The sequence below is a fragment of the Macadamia integrifolia genome, chromosome 5 (assembly GCF_013358625.1).
Source record: "Macadamia integrifolia cultivar HAES 741 chromosome 5, SCU_Mint_v3, whole genome shotgun sequence".
Classification (NCBI taxonomy): Eukaryota; Viridiplantae; Streptophyta; class Magnoliopsida; order Proteales; family Proteaceae; genus Macadamia; species Macadamia integrifolia.
Window position 1 is genome coordinate 3615684 of NC_056561.1, and position 21199 is coordinate 3636882.

Genomic DNA, 21199 nt, shown 5'->3' on the forward strand with positions numbered 1-21199 from the left:
AAAGACATAAAATATAGAAGTCTACCATGGTAAGTTAGAGTTTCCAAGAGATAAATAGAACGCTTTCAAGCTAGTACCGTCTAACCTTACTCTTCCCCAATCTTTTTTCTTATACTAAAAATACATGTTCCTTATCAAAGCTTTTTAGGAGCTTTGAGAGAGAGAGAGAGAGAGAGAGAGAGAGAGAGAGAGAGAGAGAGAGAGAGAGACGAACGTGTGAGAGTGGAAGGGAGAGAGTTTTAGGGGGAAAAAAAAAAATGAAAGAGAGAAAGAGTTTTAGTAAAAATAAGAAATAAAGAGTTTTAATTAAAAAAGGAAAGTGCATCAAATCTTGTGAGAGTGGGAGCAGAAAGAGTTTTAAAAAGAGTTATAATAAAAATAAGAAAGTGGGTAATGCCAAAATCGTGTGAAAGTAGAAGAGGAGAGAGAGAAATTATAGTATTTAAGTATTATAAAAATATAACAATATTCAAGGTACCAATAAATTAAAAAATTAAAAAATAATTGAAATAAGAGATAATGAAGAAGGAATGACAATATTGTCAAGTGAAAGATTTGCCACTTCGTGCTTTTATATAATAGTATGATATATATATATATATATATATATTTTTTACATGCTAATTTATCCAAGAATGAGAAGCAATGGATATTTTGTATCATGGCCATAACTATGTACTTTATATGGAACCACAAAAATAACATCCTAGCAAAAAAAACAAAGTCATTCCAACCTGAAAATATCTTACATAATATTAATCTATGTATTTTTTATTTAAAGTTAATCCAGCATACTGATTTTGTTGCTTTTGATTACTTAATTACATATGCACCAGCAAACATCATAGGGCTATATTTGCCTCCGCCTTTTCTGAACTATCGCATCTTAGTTTGTGTTGGTTTTACTAATTTTTTGGAAAGAAAAAAATCTGGTTAGATTTTTGGCATATGTTTTCAAGGTCAATCAAGATTATTCGAATAGAAACTTCATCAACTACAACTATAGAGGAGACTAAGGCTGTTGGAATTCTTCAAGGGCTGACCATGGTAGAGTCTAAGGGCTGGAATATTAGTGAAGTTTGGTTTTCATGCAGAAGCTTACTTCACCTTATTCCTCAACCTTCTACTGGATCTTCTTGGCCACTCCAATCAATTGAGACCTTTGGGGAACTTTTTACTAAGTTTAGATCTATGAAATTTGTTTATAAAAGTATGGACTCTAGTCAAACTATGATGTGTTTTTGGGATTTAGCTAATAGGGCTAGTAGGGGTACTTTATTTTTCTGATGGTGTTCTTGATGACTTGACAAATTCTCTTGGTTAATATAAGTTTTACTTTCATCAAAAAAAGTTTCAAGATTTTCATGGTTAAAGTTTCAAGTGTATGTTTCAGATTTCAAATTAATTTAAAGCAAAGGTTTCTCATGATGCCAAAGTGAGAAACAACACTAATGAGAGAGTGTGCAACAATTTTTTTTACGAAAATACCCATAAATTATTTGAGAGTGTCAATATAAACCTCATGACTAAATATGTGAGATAGATCATGACAAGAAAGATATTTTTCCTTAAAGTCACCATGTTTTTAGATTTAAGGATCCAAGATTTAACCGCTTTATGTGATATAATATTGGACAAAGATTTTTTTTTTTTTTATCAGAATGTGGAATTGGTCCCTCCATCCAAGGGTTTCACAAACCCCTATAGGGTTTTAGTATCTTTCCAGCAATAAAACCCTCATGATAAATGTTTCATGTGTGCATTTAAACTAAGTTTTTTACTCAGATTCGTCTATTTCAAAATCTTGTGAGTTGGATGATTTTTTTTTTTTCTTTCAATATCTTCCTTAATGCTTATTCTCCTTCTCAGAGTGAGAAATGACTAAGGCTATAATTGATTTACAAGCGAGAAGAAAAAAAATAAAAAGAGACTAATATTGAAGACAAGAAAAAAATTCTAGGGTTTTGTTTAGTGTAGACCAAACTACGGATAAAGATCCCCTTCAACACTAGTGACCCTCCAACCACTCATCCAACTTTTGGGAGGAGTTTGACATGCATTCCGACTTGTTCAAGCCCTTCAAGTCATTGGATGATGGTTGGAGGGAAATTGGACGCCCAAATAGTTGGAGAAGAACTAGATCCCCAAACTAATGGTCTATCAATAATATATGTCCAATAAATAAAACATATACTGATGAATTTCCCGACTAAAGAAAAAACACCGAGTCAATAAAAACTCAAATTGACTTGGACTTAGTACAACTTTAATGATTATTGATTAGGTTTCATGTTATTTTACTTGATTCACTTTGAGTCAAAACTTGTTTTTCTTATCATAGCGCTTTACCTTAAACAGTGTTCATCCTGTTTAATGATTGCATACGGAGGTGACCGTCGTCGCTTAGACTTGCTACCTATTCCGATCTCTCTTATACGGGCAGGGTATCCTAGGATTATTCCATCCTTTCATCGTCAAATAATTCAACAGAAGGACGAAAGGATTGATCTTGTGGTCAAGGTTTACCTGTCCTTCTAGCTGAGCAAAGTCATTTGCCCAGCTAAGAAGATTGACAAGTCGACCTTTTCTTCCATTTCCATTATTCAGTCATGGGATGATCTGGATTGAGTTCTCACTCAAGTTGGAAAGGTTCAGAAAAGGTGGTATATGCGATCAATTTGGAATAAGACGTATGGTAACCACCAAAAAAAAAAATCAAAATCAAAATCAAGAAGGAAGTACTCTTCTAAAAGGACTTCCAGAAGGTAATGGAGGAAATCTAGACTAAGGATAAATGGAAAATAAAAAAGAGAAATCTGGAAATCTGAATGCTTTAAGTACAATAAAGAAGGGCATTTTGTCAAGAACTACAAAGGCAAACGTGTCAATCCTAAAAAGGCATAAAAATTCTTTGCGAAGATTTCATGTTATTTCACACAATAACACAGGATCAATGGGACTAAAGGGGTATACGTGAAAACATCAATAATGATAAATTTTTATTCTTGTTCGGTGAGGGGTGATTCTTTCACACCTCACTGTGTCCAAATGTAAAGGTCATGCTACCTCTCCTTCTTTCTTCCATGTAGTATAAGCTTCTTTAATTTCCCACAACTTATCCACGTGGAACTTCACAGAAACTTGTTTGGGGACCAATCCATATGGTAATCATTAATGCTTTCAGTTTCAAGATTCTTAAAAGCTGTTCAGAGTCTGTTTTATGTCACCATCATACTGTCACCATTATTCTTTGCATACTAAAACTAACTCTATAAAAATATCCCCACAATATCTATAAAATCTATGGAAAATTAAAAGCTTTCTTGGCAAACAAGCTTATTGTTTTTTTAACAAACTTGGGAAACAAGTAGCTTTCTCGGTCGGTATTCTCCAATCTCCAGTGTTCTCTGGAGAGTTCTATCAACTTGGGTCTTCTGGGGTCGACCTGAAGTGGGCCCAACAACCATTCATTGCCAGTCTTATAACTACAATCGTCTGATTGGAATCTCTTGGGACCTACATAATCAACCTACCCGCATCAGAACCATATAAACACAGACAAACCCTAATGCTCCATAATCTCTTACACTCCTGGTGTTTTACCTGAAGATGGTCCCACAATTAGATCATTGACCACGTGACAAACAATCCTCTGATCAGAATCCTCTTATTCTGGCAGTCCCATCCAACGGTTCCAAGGTAAGGAGGACCAGTACAATACAATTGCTACAATAGTGAAGTAACTGCTCCCCTGAATTTAGAAAAATCTCCCTTGGATTTCTCGAGTGTACTCTGGAAGTTTCTCACTTCTGACTACTTGGTCAATAGGAGTCCACCTTAGATGGGGACCACAACCTTGATCACCAGGATCAAACCATTATCTTCTGATTGGAATCTCTTTGAACGTACTCATACGTAATGTAGAATGCGTGGGCAGCAAGCATAAGGGTAAAACCATAATTTCATAATCCAAGCATACAATTTTTAATCTATAAATACCCACCACTCTCATTTGTTTCAGCTTCATCAAAGCTATTGAGTTCTCTCTTTCAACAGTTTTAAGTTTTAACTACCACATTTTGGCGCCAATACTTAAGTGTCTTGCTTCAATGGAGAACTATGGAAGAGGTAGAGGGGGGAGAGGTGGAGGAAGGAACTCTGGAGGTGGAGGGAGATGGAGAGGACAAAACCGTGATCAGCATTACGGTGACAGTTCAAATCCTTCGAACTACCAGAGTTTCCAGGGTCAGCAGAGGGGATATCGACCAGTTTCCGGCCAGGATTGGAGTTTCAGGCAAGGACCCGCTGCGTATCAGGGTCAGTCCGGCGAACCCAGAAGGCCAATTTCAGGCAATGATCGGGCTTTAAGGCAAGGACCCAGTTTGAATCAGGGTCAATTTGCAGAACCCACTAGGCCGGCTTCGGCTTGGGTGGGTTTACCATGGGGCAGTAGTAGAGGAGGTCGCAGTGGAGGTGGTGGCTCCAATGGTTCTAATGGTTCTGGACGTGGTGGAGGCGCATGGAAGGCCGATTATGTTCCTGGTGGTTCTATGAGCTCTGGCTCTGCCTCTGCCTCTGCCTCTGCCTCTGCCTCTGGTAAGAATTCTATTTAGTGTTTGATGATTTTCTATTCCTCTTACTTAGCCTGTCATTTTCGTTTGGGGGGGTTAAACTTGTAAGAGAGATTTTTTCTGTTCTTTCTCTCATGCAATGCTTTTGTCTAATGAATGGGTTGATTATTGGTGACCCATCTATGATAAGTTACAAAATCCTTTTTGCATGGGTTGTGATTGATCAGGAGAACTGCATTAATTGATTTTCAACTTATATTCATTTATGAAAATGGTTTCCTCTTGTATGCAGCTTATATATGAGAATATCTCTGTAGAATACTCCTTCCATAATCTTCATTTAGTGCACATTTGGTTCCAATTCTAATTTTTTTATTTTGTTTCAGAATTAGAATTGGCATATGATGTACATGTTTGGCTCCAATACTTAGAATTATTCCAGAATTGAGAATTGGCCTTTAACTTGATGCTCCAATTCTAAGGCATAAAAGACAGCAATTCTGGAGACACCGGAATTTAAAATTCTCTCTCTCTTTTGGGCCTAAGAATTGGAGAATAATTGGTGATGCAAATAGTGCATCAAAACTCAAGAGAGTACAACACAATTCTCCAATGGAGTTCTATGTGTTGGTAACAGCCTCTTCTGCGAATCAGGGGGTAATGCTGCGTACACTTGCCTCTCCCAGACCCTGCAGTAGCAAGAGGGTGCACTAGGTTGCGCTTTTTTTTTTTTTTTTTTTTTTTTTTTTTTTATTTTAATATCATGTAGTTTGCTGCAAGGGTTGATTTCCAGCAATTTGACATTCAAATTTTTAAGCTTCTTTTCCATCTGGGATAATGACATGTTTAAATATTTTAACAGATCACAAACACTGCAAGAGAATGAAAGAAAAGAGAAGTTTGGCAAGAAAAAAAGAATCTTGTGGGTGTTTGTTTGGCAAGAATTAGATGTTTGTCTTAGTTTTTTTAAATTGTCTTGGGTCCCCTAGTTTTATCTCTACAGTGATTGAAGTTTTTCCACTAGAATGATGATTTTTGTGAACCTTTCTTGCAAGAAAATTTTGCTTTTTTATAACTTTTCTTTTCTATGCCACAACCACACAGTAATGAGGAAGTTTCACTTGTTACAGCTCTTCTTTTATTTTTTTCCTATAACCTTTTTCCCCTTTTCTTTCTTTTAATCTCTTGCTGAAGAAACATGACATAAATTTTGATTTTAGTGTGTATGAAATATGTTTCTTATTGGATATGACAATGAAACAAATTTGTATTTTGGAACAGTTGCTCATTAATTCGTTTACTCTTAAGTTCTAGCAGCTTGACTAATTTCCTTTTCAATTTTTGGAACCTCACTCGACAGATCCACCAATTTTGGAGTTACGAGCTCTTGAGATTTCATGTCCGATAGCACCATCACCACCTCTGGAATCAGGGAATATTGTCCCCATTAGACGACCTGATAATGGTGGAACATCTTGTATCCGAGAGGTTCACCTTCTTGTTAATCATTTCTCCATCAAGTTCAATCAACATATGACTTTGCTGCAATACAGCATTGATGTTGAGCCAGAGATGCCTCCCAAGCATGGTGGACCTTCTCGAGTTTCAAATTCGGAAATTCGTTTCGTAATGAACAAAATATTCTCTGATAAACCAAATGAGTTTCCTCGATCCATGATTGCTTATGATGGGGGGAAGATCATCGTAAGTGCAGTGAAACTACCCATTGGAAAGTATAAGGTGGATGTGCCAAAGGGTGAGACTGTCAAGTCATATAAATTCACTATACAGTTAGTGAAGAAGCTAGAGCTTGGAAACTTGATGGCCTACTTAAATGGAGCACTCCCACGTATCCCCCGTGAAATCTTACAGGGCCTGGACCTTGTCATGAAAGAGAACGCAAAGAAGCATCGTCTTCAAGTTCGCCAGGGCTTCTACTCCAAGAGTTACCAAAGGAATGATGATCTTGGTTGTGGTGTTGTTGCTAGCAGGGGCTTTCAGCAGAACTTGAAGCTCACTTCCCAGGGGCCAGCTGTATGTGTGGATTACTCTGTTCAACCATTTCGGAAGCCAGTTGCAGTTCTAGAATTCCTCCAACAGCGCATGGCTGGGTTCCGTACTGATCGTATTGATAACCAGTTGAGGCGTGATGCTAAGAGGGAATTGAAAGGTTTGAAAGTGACAGTGACTCACAGGGAAACAAAGCAAACCTTTATAATCAAAGGATTAACAGGTCCAACGGCAAACGATCTGACTTTCTCACTCGAGGACCGAGATGGCATCAATCCACCTCAGGAGGTTCGACTACTGGACTATTTCAGAAACAAATACAACAAGGAGATCAAATTCAAAAATCTACCTTGCTTGGATTTGGGAAAGAATATTCATTCAAATGCTGTACCTATGGAGTTCTGTGTGTTGGTAGAGGGGCAGATATATCCAAAGGATCAACTGGGCAAGAATCTTGCAGCAAAATTGAAGGACATATCCCTGCTGAAGCCTTGGGAAAGAAAGAAGATTATATATGACATGGTTCGAGCAAGAGATGGGCCTCTTGGGTACGTATGCTAGAACTATAACTGTGCTTTTTTTTTTTTTTTTTTTTTGATTGCATGTGGATTTGTTTTGTGCTTCTTTTTGTTGAAATTGCCTCTATAGCACATTGTTCAAAATGTTGATTCCTTTCAATACTGCATTTTTTTTTTCTACCCATTGGTTTTGTGATTTACTGTTCTTTGGGCTTTGATCTCTTTCAATTTGTTTTTTTGAATGAAAATGCATTTTTATTTTGTTCAAACTTTAATGCTATTCCTGATTGATTGTTATTACTTATTACATTAATTTCGACAGAGGAGAAACAATTCACAACTTTGAAATTGAAGCCAGCACAGAGATGACACAAGTGATTGGTCGTGTAATCAGAGCACCTGATCTGAAACTTGGTGATACCGGTGGGAGGGCACGAAGATTCACTCAAAACAGGGAAGATTGCCAGTGGAACCTTCTTGACAGAACTGTCTTGGGTGGCAAAAGCATTGACAGGTGGGCGGTCCTTGACTTCTCTTCACATGATCAAAGGTTCAAGCAGAACTCTTTGGTCTATGATGAGTTTGTACAACAATTAATGATGCGGTGCAGAAAACTCGGGATAGGCATGAAGACTCCACTCTTCCATGAGTTTTCTGATATGCGTGAGCTCTCTGATACTGAGATGCTTCGTAAGCGCCTTAATAATGTCTATGATAAGGCACATCACCAGTTGCAGCTTCTTGTTTGTCCAATGATAGACAGAAATTCAGGTTATAATGCTCTCAAGTGGATTTGTGAGACAGAGATTGGCATCATGACACAATGTTGTTTGAGCAACAACTACAACATGAGTAAAGACAAGCACCTACCTACTGAGAAAAAGGAGAAAAAATTGGACCAGTACCTGGCAAACCTTGCCCTCAAGATCAATGCAAAGCTTGGAGGCAGCAACTTTGAGCTCTTTGACCGTCTTCCCCATCTTGAAGGTCATGAACATGTGATGTTCATTGGAGCTGATGTCAATCATCCAAGTCCTGGAAATGCATCAAGCCCGTCTGTTGCAGCTGTTGTTGGGACTGTAAATTGGCCTGCTGCAAACAACTATGTTGCCCAGTATCGTCTTCAACAGCATCGAACTGAGAAGATCAAAGAATTTGGGGAGATGTGTTTGGAGCTAATCAAGAAATATGCCGAGCTCAACAAAGTCAAGCCAAAGAAAGTCATAGTGTTCCGTGATGGGGTCAGCGATAGCCAGTTTGATATGGTTTTGAATGAAGAATTAATGGATCTCAAGAGGGCAATTCAATGTGACGGGTATTCCCCAACCATCACACTTGTGACTGCACAGAAACGGCACCAAACTCGTCTCTTCCCCATGGATGACAATCAAGGAGCCCGTGGTGGTAATGTTTTCCCAGGGACGGTTGTGGATACAACCATTGTGCACCCTTGGGAAGATGACTTCTACCTTTGTAGCCACTATGGGCTGTTAGGAACAAGCAAGCCAACTCATTACTATTGCCTTTGGGATGAGCACAAGTTCACTTCAGATGAGTTGCAGCAGATGATAAACAACCTATGCTACACCTTTGCTCGATCCACAAAACCTGTCTCATTGGTTCCACCTGCTTATTATGCTGATATTCTGGCATTTAGGGTGCGACAGTACTATGTAGCCTGGGAGGCTGATTCTGTTACTTCATCATCTTCATGTTCATCATCATCTTTTTCACCGCAATTTGATCAAAAGGTCTTCAAGTTGCACAGTGACCTGGAGAACGTCATGTTCTTCTGCTAAAGGTCTACGAATGGACGCAGTCCACAGGTAATCAGGTTCAATCTCCTTGTCTATATGGCCATGCATAGTTGAGGAGTTTGTGCGTGAATCTAAGAGTTCTGGTTTGAATCACTGGGGTTCCAGTTTACAGTAATGTTACTTTCTTTCCTTCAGATGGTTTAATAAGCTAAAAACATCAAGTCTTCAGGGTTCAGTATTCAAGGTGAGAGTGTAATAGTTAGGAGTGGAAGTTTCTGTTGTGTGAACTGAGACTTCCATCTTTTTTTTATTTTTTCCTCAGTGGTTGTGGTGTTTGCTTTGAGTTTGGTGGTTTACAAGTTTGTGTAATCCAACAGGTTCTGGTTATGATATATGAATAATATGATGCTTGCTTTGTTTGTTTGTTTTATTTATTTATTTTTTTTATGGAAACAGTATGGTAATGCTTCTTCCTCTCCAACGACTTGGGCTTCCACAGTGGCCAAACTTACCGTTCAATAAAAAATAATTGGTTACATTTATCATCAACAATAATCCTTCCAAGTGCCAATGATGTTTTTCAGATGTGTTTAGAGGCTCCTATGAATGTGCCCCAATGTTTGTGCACAGGTGGCACAACCAAGCAGCTTTTTTCCCCAATAAACATACATAAGAAAGGAGATCTGAGTTGGAAACAAGAGGCCTTAGGCAGATCAAATACAGAATATGTGATGTGTAACTTTAGACACTCCACGTGAGATAATGAAGAAGTGATTACTGAAGGAAGAGGGGTTAAGCAAAGTAACTATTTCAGATATTTGGGATCTATCATTAATAAAGAAAGCGATATAGAGGATGACGTATCACATAGAATTAAGGTGGGATGGATGAAGTGGATGGATGCATCTGGAGTCTTGTGTGACAAACGCATCCCGATAAAACTGATGGAAAAATTTTATCGAACCGTCGTGCACCCGGTTATGATGTACAGGTCAGAATGTTGAGCCGTTTAGAAGCAGCACATTGATAAGCTAGGGGTGGCAGAAATGAGAATACTAAGATGGATGTGCGGGAAAACTAGAAGAGATAAAGTTATGAACGATCAAATTAGAGCGGACTTAAGGGTTGCCCCAATTCCTGACAAGCTTCGAGAACACTGTTTGAGGTGGTTCGGGCATGTTCAGCAAATGCCATTTGATGCTCCCGTAAGGAGTGACTTAATTCAAATAGAAGGATCCAAAAGGGCTAGAGACAGGCCTAAAATGACCATAGAACAAGTTGTGAGGAAAGATATGCACAAGTTAGGCCTTGTCCCAAGAATGGTTTCAAATAGAGCAGATTGAAGGGCTAAGATTCAAGTAGCAAACCCGCTTTAACTGTGTTCTACTTTGTTAGTGGTTATCAATCTGCCCCCTTTAACGCCTTTTATTTTTTCTTCCTTTGGTTTTCTTTGGATCCATATAACCGACCTATTAAGTTGGGACAAGGCTTTGTTGTTGTTGTTGTTGTTGTAAACATATAAGAAAGGGGAGGAGGATCGTGCCAGGCTATGAGGCCCCTACCCAGTGTAAGACATCCAACAGGGGTGTGACTTTTCATTCACGAGCGGTCCCTTCTTATGTCAGGGTGTGGGCACCAAGCAGCCTGGCAGCCTTCTTTTTCCCATTAGAATAATATGTTATACAATTTCAAATATATGAGCTTCAATTTCCTGTTCCAGCCATACAGAAATAGGGTTATGTCCATGTTGATACAATTTGATTTTGAAAAAAGCATTGGCATTTCTAACAGATCACTCTTAAAAAATAATCTATTTGCAGTCCCATCTAAGCAGCTAGTGCTTCCATTAAGGAAGATATAGCACCGACGATGTTGCTATTAATGCACTACTGTAAATCAAAACAAGTCTGCGAATCAGTACCATGCTACCTGGGCAACGGGCGCCATTCATCCAAGTCATACAGGAAAGGCTTTCTCATTAGAGGCATTAAAAAGGAATTCTTCATCTGCCGACCATACAAACCATACTCACAAATAGGCAGCTCAGTGTAATCAAGTTCACGCGTCAAGGTTTTGAACTCAATTTCACAAAAATCTGATGCTCGCGGGAACGTTAGAAGCTTTCGTTTAGCCTCTAGTTGCTTCCAAGAGTCATCGGACAATCCTACAGAAGCAACAAGCATTATCTTCTCCAAACTCTTGGAATTTTCTAGCAAAAATTTCACTAGCTCCAGTTCGTTCTCCCTTCCCCCAAACCCCTTGATGTCAATCACCTTGAGATGATCACAGAGAAAATTGATACCCAATTTCTCTGGTTCCCAACATTCCCGACCTTTGGACTTTTCCTGCACATGCCTCAGTGACAGATTAAACTCAGTATTCAATTCATAAATAGCACAACCTATGTAATACTTATATTAATGGCTAACTAAAATAATTAGATTCTTATATTTTGATTTACCTCATCAATTTTTACTTTGAGGTATTCAAGATTAGGAGCACTTTGGAGCAAGCAGACTATAACTGAAAGATGCCTTGTGCAACACCCCGCGGTCAGCTTCAAAGATCTGAGATTGTAAAAGGTAGGCAGATGATCCAACAAATCATGCACTGGAGAAAGAATCTGCAAAGAGGGGGAAAGATTAACACCATAGTAATCAAACAAAACAAAAGCAATACACCTGCTCTAATTGCTAGAACCTTCTCTAAGAAGTGGTTTATAAGAGAAGAAACATTAAAATATGCAGACGGATAACTTGGTATCCTTGAAAAATACTATCATATGAAAAGAAAGAGGAGCAGAAAAAGTACCTCAATGGTGTTGCTGTTCCTACCAGACAACTTCAGAACTTTTGCATGAGAAACCCCTTTAAGAAGATTAATTGCACTGTAACCTACTGTGTTCCAGAATACCCTCAGTGAATGGCGAGTAGGCCACAAGCGAATACATGCATCAACCAAGTGTGGATTCTCCAATGAATAGCCAATGGCAACACCATCATAGTACCTAAGTGATACAAGATCTCTGGTTGAAACCTTGATCTCACAGTGACTTAAACTTTTTTGTCCACCACAACCACATTCAACTGTCAAGAATTTCAGTCTAGGAGCAGAAATGTGGAGGACCTTAAGATCCCGCAATCCACATTTTTTCATGATCAAGTTTTCCAAGGTCGGACAGTTACGAAAGAAATTATGGGTCAAATTTTCATCTGAAAATATAACACAATCAAGACGCATGGTTTTAAGGTTAGGAAGAAAAATTGAAGTTGGGAGCTTGAGATCAGAACATGCCAAATTGATTTTCAACACTGTTAATGACTCGCAACTAAATAAGCAACTAGGAAACTCAAAAGGAACCTTAGGACAGATGAACATATCAAGCTCTTTGATCTCACGTTTTATTGCAGCCTGGATCCATGAATCAATGCGATCTGCATTACAATCACCACCCAAAAGACGGAGCTTCTCTATATTTAACATATTGTTAACAACCAGGACATTATCCACAAAATCCATGAACTTAAACATTAGATCTTCATCCATTTGTATTGAATAAAACAGGTCATCTTCAAAGTTTAGCTTGTCAACATAGGTCCACAAGGATTGCCATCTCCTTGATAATATGCTAGTACTCACTGCATACTTGGTAGGTAGGAAGGAAAGGATGTGCTGAAGAACTGGATCAGGTAGATCACTTATTCTATCATAGTTTCTGCCCATCTCTTTTTTCCCAGATGACTTTTGAATTTTAGCTCCCACCTCCACTTGGTCCCCAACTCCCATTTTTTGCTGGAATTTCCAACAGACAACTGCCTGATAGATTTCAACTTCTGAGTTCAGTAAATAAAAATGGTGATGTTTTGAGATAGTAATAGACAGGCTGGAAGTGCATTTACCAGAGTGGACATAGGTCAGTGCCTGTAAAGGACAAATAGAATAACAAGGCTTAGATCATGCAGATACTTGATCATGCACAATATAAAATGCTTTCAGTAATAGGCATCATCATGGTAAGCAACCACTTTCAGACCATCATAACAACAAAAGCATGTCACCAGTTAAATATATTTATACCTCAAATGTAAAGCATGTGTTCCAACACTTGAATGTTTCAGTGAACAAGTGGCAAGGACATCAGAAACAACAATTTTGGACAATAAACTCGACTTGAGAGTCCAACAAGTCAAGAACCACAGTTTTAGAACTGACAACAACAAACTCTACTTGAATAAGAGTCACACTACACCCAGAAGAGCTGAAAATATGTGTGGATTTGAATCTGGCGGTGTGCACTTGGTGCAGAAAATGCCAAAGATTAGGACCAATCCAAATTGTCGCCTTCTGGGTCCCTGCGAAAGTAGGACTTGCACTATGCCATGTGTTGGTGTATGATGTCTTGTATTCTGTCGTAGTTTAATCCAGGGAGTATTGGTGCAGCGCCTCAACAGGCAGGACGGTGGTCCCTATTCTCCATTAGGGTTTTTTTCGCTATATATTTGTAGCGAGGGTTTCTTTCTCTGTAATGCAAGCAATACTGAGAGGTGTGAGGACGAGCGCTGTAACCCTATTCCCCATTGGTAGTGAAGCAGGATCTCATCTCACCAGGGACATAGGCAACCTTGCTGAACTTCGTAAATCTGTGTGTATTGTTTGTTCTGTTTTTCTATTATCTTCTGCATCGTCTTAGAGTTGCGTTTCTACACCATGATCCTTTTCTTATGTTACTTCTTCCCACTCAACCCCCAAAAAAAAAAAAAAAAAACTTTTACGCTTTCTTTTTATCTCTCTCTCAGTTGTGTTGCCTATTTTGTTTGAAAGTTTTGGTTATTATTGGAGACAGAGGTTGTTTTCACTCTAGGGCATAGCCTTTTTCTATTGCTCTATCTTTTTCATGCTATAGTTACTAGTACACTTTGTTTCCAAGAACTTGCAGCTAATGATATTTTTTAGAGCAAACACAAAGAAAAATGCGAACATAAACAAACAATAGATCCGCACAACACAGAGATTTAACAAGGTTCACACACCGGTGTCGTGTGCTACGTCCTCGGGTGAAGAAGAAGATGTTTCACTATGCAGAAGAGAGATTACACCCAAGCAACGGCGAGAAAACTCACCCTAAAACCCTAGCTCGAAAAACCTCCAAATTGCAATGACCATGCTCGACAAGACGATAGTACATTATATACTCTAAGTCACAGGTCGACCCATCGGGTCGCAGTCAATCCGGCCGCTGCTTCCATCACAGATCTCAGAAAACCTCCCATTCGAGTCGCCACCAAAATATGTCGGAGCGGGTCAATCTTCAAAATGGGTCAAGAATTCGAGACAAACTTAACAATATTTGGTTTGAACAATTGATTTCAGGAAGGTTCTTATGTATTAGGAATTAGGATACCTTTCATTGTACTACCTGGAATCTCTAGGTAGAAGATTCCAACTCAAGTTATAATTTATGGATACATAGCACTACTATAGGTCTTTCAAACCTGAAATCGTGTTTGGTTAGGGATCAGCAAGTCGATCATCTCAGCCTGTCAACTTACAAATTTTGGGTTCACCTGCAATTGCATTTAATACCTTTTTTCTGCTTAAAGCATTAATTGCCTCCCGTTAAGTGTTTTGTTCAAACCACCTAAAATTTTAAAAGAAACCCAAACGGCATAAGGCAATACAACTTTTAGTTTACCAATTTTATCATTCTCATTTGCCTTTATTAAGTTCTATCCCTTAGCACTGAGATGATGCCAAGTGTACTTCGAAAGCTAGGGTCACACTAACCATGAAAATGCTCCATGATGTAGGCCAGACATCGTTGGTGATGAGCCTAGCGGAATAGTAACTTATCAAATACATAGCAGGTAGAACTATACCAACTCTGCCAAAATAAATTAGAAATAAGTGTAACTTTATCAACTATATGGGTGAATACCAAAAGAACTGTGCATCTAGGGTTCAGCAGGAACGGATTAAGTAATAGGAATCAGATGCAATGAAAAACAGAAAGTCCCAAACAGTTGAGGAAAACAGATTCAGATGTACAAGATCTAGGTCATAAGAATAGATAAGTAAATGATTAGAGGCAAACCAGCTCTGGATTTCAATTTTCTATTAGCTTCCGAATCGTACAAGTAGACAAGTTTGATTGCCTTTTAGTAGTTGGGTCACATCCTTATAGCTTATGTTCAGTAGGATTCTTCTGAACATTAAATAATAAATATGTTAATTTTTAGTTGGAATATGCTACTCATGGTTCCAATATTGTTACCTAAAAATCAATAGAACCATCAAGTTTCACGTTAAGCAACACAGAATCCTGTTTTCAGTTCGACTATGTGGATTCACAGCATCAATGGTGGATTTCTCTTCCATTATAAGATGCAACCTAAAATCAAAATTTCTCTTTCTTTCGGTTTCTTTTAATTGATTCTAGCAATTAATTTGAATTCAACAGAGCAGAGACTACATGCTTTTTTTTTTTGAGTTCAATACAAATCCACTTACGTTGTCCTATGATATAGATTTTTTTTTATTAGGTCTTGAAATCAATTCGAACAAAGAAAATATTACAGAAATTATAACCTGCTCTCACATATGATATAAACACGAAAGAATTCAAGAACATAAGCGAAGAAATCAGGTTCAACAGATAGAGAAGTGAAAAATAAAATTGGAAAACAGATAGTACCTCATGTTTATGCTTTCGATCGAAATGACTCCATTATCAAAATGCAGAACTGGGATTTAAGGTTTCCTTTGGGTGCCTTTTGATTGGAAAAAATAACCCTAAATTCGGGAAAATAATCGAAATTTTTTTGCTAGGTTTCCCAAAGGAAACCTTTTATTGGGGGAAAAAAAAATCGAAAATTTTTTTACTGAAAAATTGAAATTTCCGTTGCCGGGACTTGAACCCGGGTCTCTCGGGTGAGAGCCGAGTATCCTAACCAACTAGACTACAACGGAATATGCTTAGTCGAAACCAAATAATAATTAATAATTAAAAGTTGTGTTTTCTCCCACAAATAATACAGGTAAAGAGAAATTTTTTTACAACCAAACATATATAAAAAACAAGCAAACCTGACTAAAATTCATGTGGTCAATCATGTGGTAGCTTGAAATCTGTGACCATGTGCCACATTATATGGTAAGAGCATTGATAATTCCAATGCTTGAATTCTATTAATTGGAATTTTGATTCAAAGGATTTTTATATAGGATATAAACAGAGGTGAAACAAGGTTGAGTTGGGCTGGGTTTCTTAAAATCCTAACCCAAACCTAGGTCTTCAAAATTTAACCCAATCCTGTTGAGTTCATGTTCAAGCCCAATCCTGCCGGGTTCATACCAACCCCACCCCAACCCTAATTGACCCTATCAGGGTTGGGTTAGGTTGACCCTGGCTTCTACAATGTTGGATTAACCTAGATTGACTTGTTTTTGCCATTCATATCTTATATATTAAAAAATTATAGAACAATGAAATACCAATAAGAGCCCTAAATTATAATATAAAAGTTCAAGGTTAAGGCCTCAGCCCAACCCAACCTTGACCTAGGGTTGGGGTTTTTCAACCCTAATCTGCCCTCAGGGTCAAAAATCTTGGCTCAAACCCTGCTCGGGCTTAAAGCGGGCCAGAACAGGTTTGAGTTATCAGAGCGAAATTTTCACCCCTAGATATAAACTTCATTAAAAAGAGGAGAGGGGGAATATACTAAGGACTAAAGCTACACCAAAAATCTCAAGGACAAACCCAAGGGACTAAGGAGTCGAAGAGATAGCAAAGCCTACATAGACATGCTAGGAAACAAACAAACAACTAGAAATCAAAGATCCACGCTTCATACACCACAAGGAGGAAAGCTGAACATTTACTCTTGTTTCAAATACAACTCACTTATTGAAAACATCTAACATGGGTAAAATGGTTCTAAATAAATTAATCATTCAGGAAAATTGTAGTTTCCCACAATCAAAGTCAGCCTTTTTTAATGACAACTTGGCTATGAAGGGTGACAACAGTTTATTTCTCAAGAAGGTTATAATTTTCCCATTACTCTGTTGTATAAATCCCACGATATAAGCTGTACTGATGAGCTCAAAGCTCCTCCATTTTCTTTCATTGGCAAACTTCTCCAAAGCCTTCTTGATCTTCTGGTATTCTTCTCCTTCTTCTTCTTCAAATTTCATATTGATTTCAACTTTTGGTTTAGTTGACCAGGCTTCTGCAAGACACCTAGCTAGAACAATACCATCTTCCAATGCTGAGCATCCACCTTGACCAATATCAGGAGTCATTGGATGGAGAGCATCACCAGCTACACAAACATTGTCTTTGAACGTATTTCCCCATAACACATTAAATGGCCATCTGAACCTTAAAGGGGAGGAGATGATGCTTTTTAAGTTAGTCTTTTCTACTACATCCTTCACTTCTTTAGGTACTTTCCCAAGATTGCTCTGCACAAACTGCTTCATTTTTGCGAGATTCTTTGTTACATCATTGTCTACAACCATCCAATTGAAATAATGTGAGGATGCAAGAGTCATCAATTTTATCTTTCTTAGAATGAGAAAAAACATTTAGGTGGCTTACATTGGTCTGATGATGATGTCCAAGTAAAAAACCAGTAGATGGAATTTTGGGTGCAAGGAAGGAAACCAGATCTAAAGCCATCTCCATTGAATTGCAAGAATTTGGGCTCAAAGCCATGGCCATCTGGGAACTCAAGGAAGCCCCTTGTAGACCATCGGTTGGTGAAGGTTGGCCTCTGAAGACCCAACCATTGTGCCACCACTGAGTTCACACCATCACATCCTATCAGCACCTGAAATTCAAGAACAAGCATGTGATCTAGGAATCTATTAGAACAAACACCAACAAATATGAAGAAAAATAGAGACAGATTCGCACACAGCACAGATTTAACGAAGTTCACAGACCGATGTGGTGTGCTACACTCTCAGGCGAAGAAGAAGATGTTTCACTACTGTAGAAGAGAGATTACAATGGAGATCGCTACACCAAGCTGCAATAAGAAAACTTGCCCAGAAACCCTTGCTCGAAAAACTCCAAAATTACAATGCTTGCTTAACAAGACGATAGTACATTATATACTCCTCTAAGTCACTGGTCAATCAATTGGGTCATGATTGATCGGGTCAAACCGCACCATGGGGGTTACGCCCCCACACCCCATACAAGTATGGGCCCAAACCTTTTGCTTTCATGACAGATCTCAGGGGAAAAAAAAAATCTCATTCAGGGCGCCACCAAATTATGTTCAAGCGGGCAATTCTTTAAAGGAATGGGTCAAGAATTCAAGACAAACTTAACAGAATTCCTATCAAGTAAATTGGCTTGAACTTAAAGAAGTCTCTACATTTTAATTAAGAAAACAACTTAATTACCTTAGTCTTGAGGATGGATCCATCTTCCAAGTGCACCAGTTTCCAATAACCTGATTCCTCGATGGAAACAACATTAGAGGAGAACCTAATGGTGCCTGGTGGTAATTCATTTGCAAGGGCTTCAAGTAGTACCTTCCTTTGCACACAGCGAACTTCATGGTCTCCACTACAACCCGAAACCGATTTTCCTCAAAACAACAAAGAAAGCACGCAAGAGATGAAATAGTAATAAGTAATAAAAGACTCACTGTTTCCCTTGAGCATCATAAGAAAACTGGGAGACTGGAAGTCCTGAAGCTGAAGAAATAGTCACAGACCTGCACTAAGTTCCTTCTAGTCAGTATGTTATTTTAGAGAAAGAGAGAAAGGGGGGGCATATCTGAGTTCTCTTACCCTTGAATCCTGTAATGTTGTTGCCGGAGGGAATCACCAATGCCCAGGGCATCCAAGGCCTTCCAAGCATTAGTCCATGTTACAAATGAGAACCCAGTGACCCTCAGACAGTCCCATGATTCTAAAACCAAGCTTCGCAATCCCAACCTATAGAAATATGGGGTTAGTAGTTCTTTCTTGCTTATACCTATAGATTACAAGCTCTCAGGAGGTCATGGGTTAAACTCTTCTGTCTATTTCAATTCTGGAATTTTATGATTCTAGTCTTCTAGCTAAAGCCAAATCTATAACTATAATCCTACCAAGAATTTCAAAATTGGCATCTTGGACTCAAGAATTGTTCATTGAGGTATGCCTAGAATTTGGAATTGGCCTCTGTCCAAAACTTTAAGAAATAGACTCAGTGCACAAGGCACCTACCAATGCTTGGTCTAGGGAGGATCATATGTACGCATTCTTACGCCCATTTTACGGAGAGACTGTTTCCGTATAAGGGCGTAATTCTTGAATTGGCCTGCAGAATCCAAAACTAGAATCCTATCAAAACATGGTGAAAATTTCATCAAGTTTCAGCACCCACAATGAACATATGAGAGAGAGAGAGAGAGAACATGCCTGTGGAGTCCAAGGCAGGTAGTGAGGCCTGCTATTCCAGCACCCACAATGACAATGTCTTCAACAATCTCCATTTCCAGGGCTTCGATCCAGCTTTTGCACTAATGATTTGATTTCACAAATGGAAAGAAAAATTTATAGGAAGATTTGAATGAAATTGAGGTCAGCAGTTATGTCATTTATGATCTCCTATTGATGATAGCACTAGTCACACATCTCTATTGCCACATCATAAACAAAATGGGCCGCCAAAGTGGAAAAATAAATAACAAAGATCTAAAACATGTAATTTTCTAGTGTGAGTCGGTTGTTCCAGTTTTGAATTTTCAACAATCTGTGTTGATTTTTTTCGAGGTTAATGCCTCTTGTAGGCATCTTTGTCTTGTAATTTTATTTTATTTTTTTCCTTTTTTTAACCTTTCATTGGGTTTACTATATTTATTTTTTTATCCAAAAAAAATACAAGTAATTTGTAACCAGAGTAAAATGATTGATCTTACTCTCAATTAATTTTTATCGTATGGATCCATATAGCCGATCCCATTAAGATGGGATAAAGCTGAATTTATTATTGTCGTTGTTAAACGACAATTTTTACGGATAGATTTCTTGTCAAACGACAATTTTGTACGGATAAAAGATTACATAAGGGGGGATTGGGGGTGAGAGGGATGCATCTAAACATGATTTACCTGCCACCAAGATTCACAAAGATAATTGTAAAAACTGAAGCTTTCACATTTCCATTACCTATTTACCATTTCCATATAAATAACATACATTACTATGATATAGATAAAAAGAAAATAAACACAGGAGTGAAGGTTGGGTGGGCCTATGTCAAGGGTTTGAAATCGAATTAAAGACAAGCACTACAGCCGGCCTAGGTTTTATTTTTTTAGACACCAATTTTATTTTATTTGAATTAAATTATTGTGATCTATATTTCCATTCAACCCGGATTGCAGATAGATTAGAGAAATCGTTAAAAATCTAAAAGATATATCACATTTTATCCAACATTACACTCGTTCTTAAATAAAAGATTGTAACCCTCCAATTAATCTTGACTGATTGAACTTTTGGATTCAACCCCATCTAGGACCCATAGGCTAAGGTATTGGGGGTGTGGGTAGGGTTTGGTGCCCCTTCTATAGGTATTGTAGCAATACTAATGACCCATAGGCTAAGGTAGGGAGGGGTGTGGGGGAACACATTATTGACCATAGGATGAACATTAATCAAGCTAGGTTCTTCTTCCATCGATCTAAATTTCTCTGTACATGCAGGAAAAGTAGACCATCCAAAGGTCATTAGTATTGCCACAAGAAAATACTTGATATAACATTGAAACTTTTTGGTAAAATATAACATTGAAACAACTCATATAAATAGTTGATATCTTTTCAAACAAAACAAATCCGATCAGACAAATTTCGTCAAATGAAATAGATTACGTAATACTGTATGGTAATTGTCTTCTCAATAAATTATTTAGATTGATCTTTGGTAATTGTGACATCCCTGTGATATCGCAATTATGTTGCTCAAAACCCTTATATTCTTCATTGGCAAATCCTATGGCGGAAGGTGGAAGGCGGAAGTTGAGGCTACCATCTGTGAAAATATTTATAGTGATCCTTTTTTTTTTTTAGGTAGAGATGGAGAGTAGATAACAGCCAAGAGTCAGGCTTGGATTCAAGACTTCCAGGAGAGCATGGTTTTTTTACACACCACAGCTCACCAACTAAGCTAGGCAATTGTTGTTAAAATTTGGATTATTTCTTAATTTGTGCGTGCATCCTTCTACAAGAGCCATGCTAATATTCTCTATATCATTCCAATTTTATCGAATGTCTACAAAGAGAAGGAAAAAATATCTCACCCTTGTTGATGCTACCACATTCATTCCCATTAGCCT

At 38.1% G+C, this 21199-nt stretch overlaps 3 protein-coding genes and 2 non-coding genes across 7 annotated transcripts; 1 reads left to right on the forward strand and 4 right to left on the reverse strand.

The window, feature by feature from the left end:
- Positions 1-4045: 4045 nt before the first annotated feature.
- Positions 4046-9286, forward strand: LOC122078702 (protein argonaute 2-like). Its single transcript, XM_042644800.1, has 3 exons — positions 4046-4596; positions 5932-7129; positions 7422-9286. The coding sequence occupies exons 1-3, from the start codon at positions 4110-4112 to the stop codon at positions 8896-8898; spliced, it is 3162 nt and encodes a 1053-aa protein (XP_042500734.1). The 5' UTR covers positions 4046-4109; the 3' UTR covers positions 8899-9286.
- A 1267-nt stretch (positions 9287-10553) lies between these two features.
- Positions 10554-15682, reverse strand: LOC122078501 (F-box/LRR-repeat protein At4g14103-like). 3 transcript variants are annotated; one of them, XM_042644509.1, is made up of 6 exons: positions 15548-15677; positions 12756-12777; positions 12255-12672; positions 11668-12068; positions 11318-11479; positions 10554-11201 (listed from the first exon to the last, which is right to left on the reverse strand). In XM_042644509.1, the coding sequence occupies exons 2-6, from the start codon at positions 12765-12767 to the stop codon at positions 10782-10784; spliced, it is 1413 nt and encodes a 470-aa protein (XP_042500443.1). In that variant the 5' UTR covers positions 12768-12777; positions 15548-15677; the 3' UTR covers positions 10554-10781. The 3 variants fall into 3 exon arrangements, with proteins under 3 accessions (XP_042500443.1, XP_042500441.1, XP_042500442.1); XM_042644507.1 differs by having other exon boundaries at positions 11668-12672; XM_042644508.1 differs by having other exon boundaries at positions 11668-12777; positions 15548-15682.
- Positions 15683-15749: 67 nt separating this feature from the next.
- Positions 15750-15822, reverse strand: TRNAE-CUC. The gene has a single exon. It is a non-coding gene; the product is annotated as a tRNA-Glu (tRNA).
- A 984-nt stretch (positions 15823-16806) lies between these two features.
- On the reverse strand, positions 16807-19352 carry LOC122079828 (monooxygenase 2-like). Its single transcript, XM_042646576.1, has 6 exons — positions 19279-19352; positions 18664-18810; positions 18519-18587; positions 18271-18436; positions 17456-17687; positions 16807-17366 (listed from the first exon to the last, which is right to left on the reverse strand). The coding sequence occupies exons 1-6, from the start codon at positions 19350-19352 to the stop codon at positions 16807-16809; spliced, it is 1248 nt and encodes a 415-aa protein (XP_042502510.1).
- A 1693-nt stretch (positions 19353-21045) lies between these two features.
- On the reverse strand, positions 21046-21147 carry LOC122080558. Its single transcript, XR_006140830.1, has one exon. It is a non-coding gene; the product is annotated as a U6 spliceosomal RNA (small nuclear RNA).
- Between the last annotated feature and the right edge of the window lie 52 nt (positions 21148-21199).

What these genes read in the sequence shown, in the direction of transcription:
- LOC122078501 (XM_042644507.1), bottom strand. An exon ending in GGAACAGCAACACCATTGAG is followed by an intron (nt 11,480 to 11,667) that starts GTACTTTTTCTG and finishes CCCTCTTTGCAG; the next exon opens with ATTCTTTCTCCAGTGCATGA. An exon ending in TCAAAGTAAAAATTGATGAG is followed by an intron (nt 11,202 to 11,317) that starts GTAAATCAAAAT and finishes AGGCATGTGCAG; the next exon opens with GAAAAGTCCAAAGGTCGGGA.
- LOC122079828 (XM_042646576.1), bottom strand. Translation starts at nt 19,352, where the DNA reads ATGGAGATTGTTGAAGACATTGTCATTGTGGGTGCTGGAATAGCAGGC. An exon ending in ACCTGCCTTGGACTCCACAG is followed by an intron (nt 18,811 to 19,278) that starts GCATGTTCTCTC and finishes ATATTTCTATAG; the next exon opens with GTTGGGATTGCGAAGCTTGG. An exon ending in GATCCATCCTCAAGACTAAG is followed by an intron (nt 17,688 to 18,270) that starts GTAATTAAGTTG and finishes CTTGAATTTCAG; the next exon opens with GTGCTGATAGGATGTGATGG.
- LOC122078702 (XM_042644800.1), top strand. Translation starts at nt 4,110, where the DNA reads ATGGAGAACTATGGAAGAGGTAGAGGGGGGAGAGGTGGAGGAAGGAAC. An exon ending in TGCCTCTGCCTCTGCCTCTG is followed by an intron (nt 4,597 to 5,931) that starts GTAAGAATTCTA and finishes CTCACTCGACAG; the next exon opens with ATCCACCAATTTTGGAGTTA. An exon ending in GCAAGAGATGGGCCTCTTGG is followed by an intron (nt 7,130 to 7,421) that starts GTACGTATGCTA and finishes TAATTTCGACAG; the next exon opens with AGGAGAAACAATTCACAACT.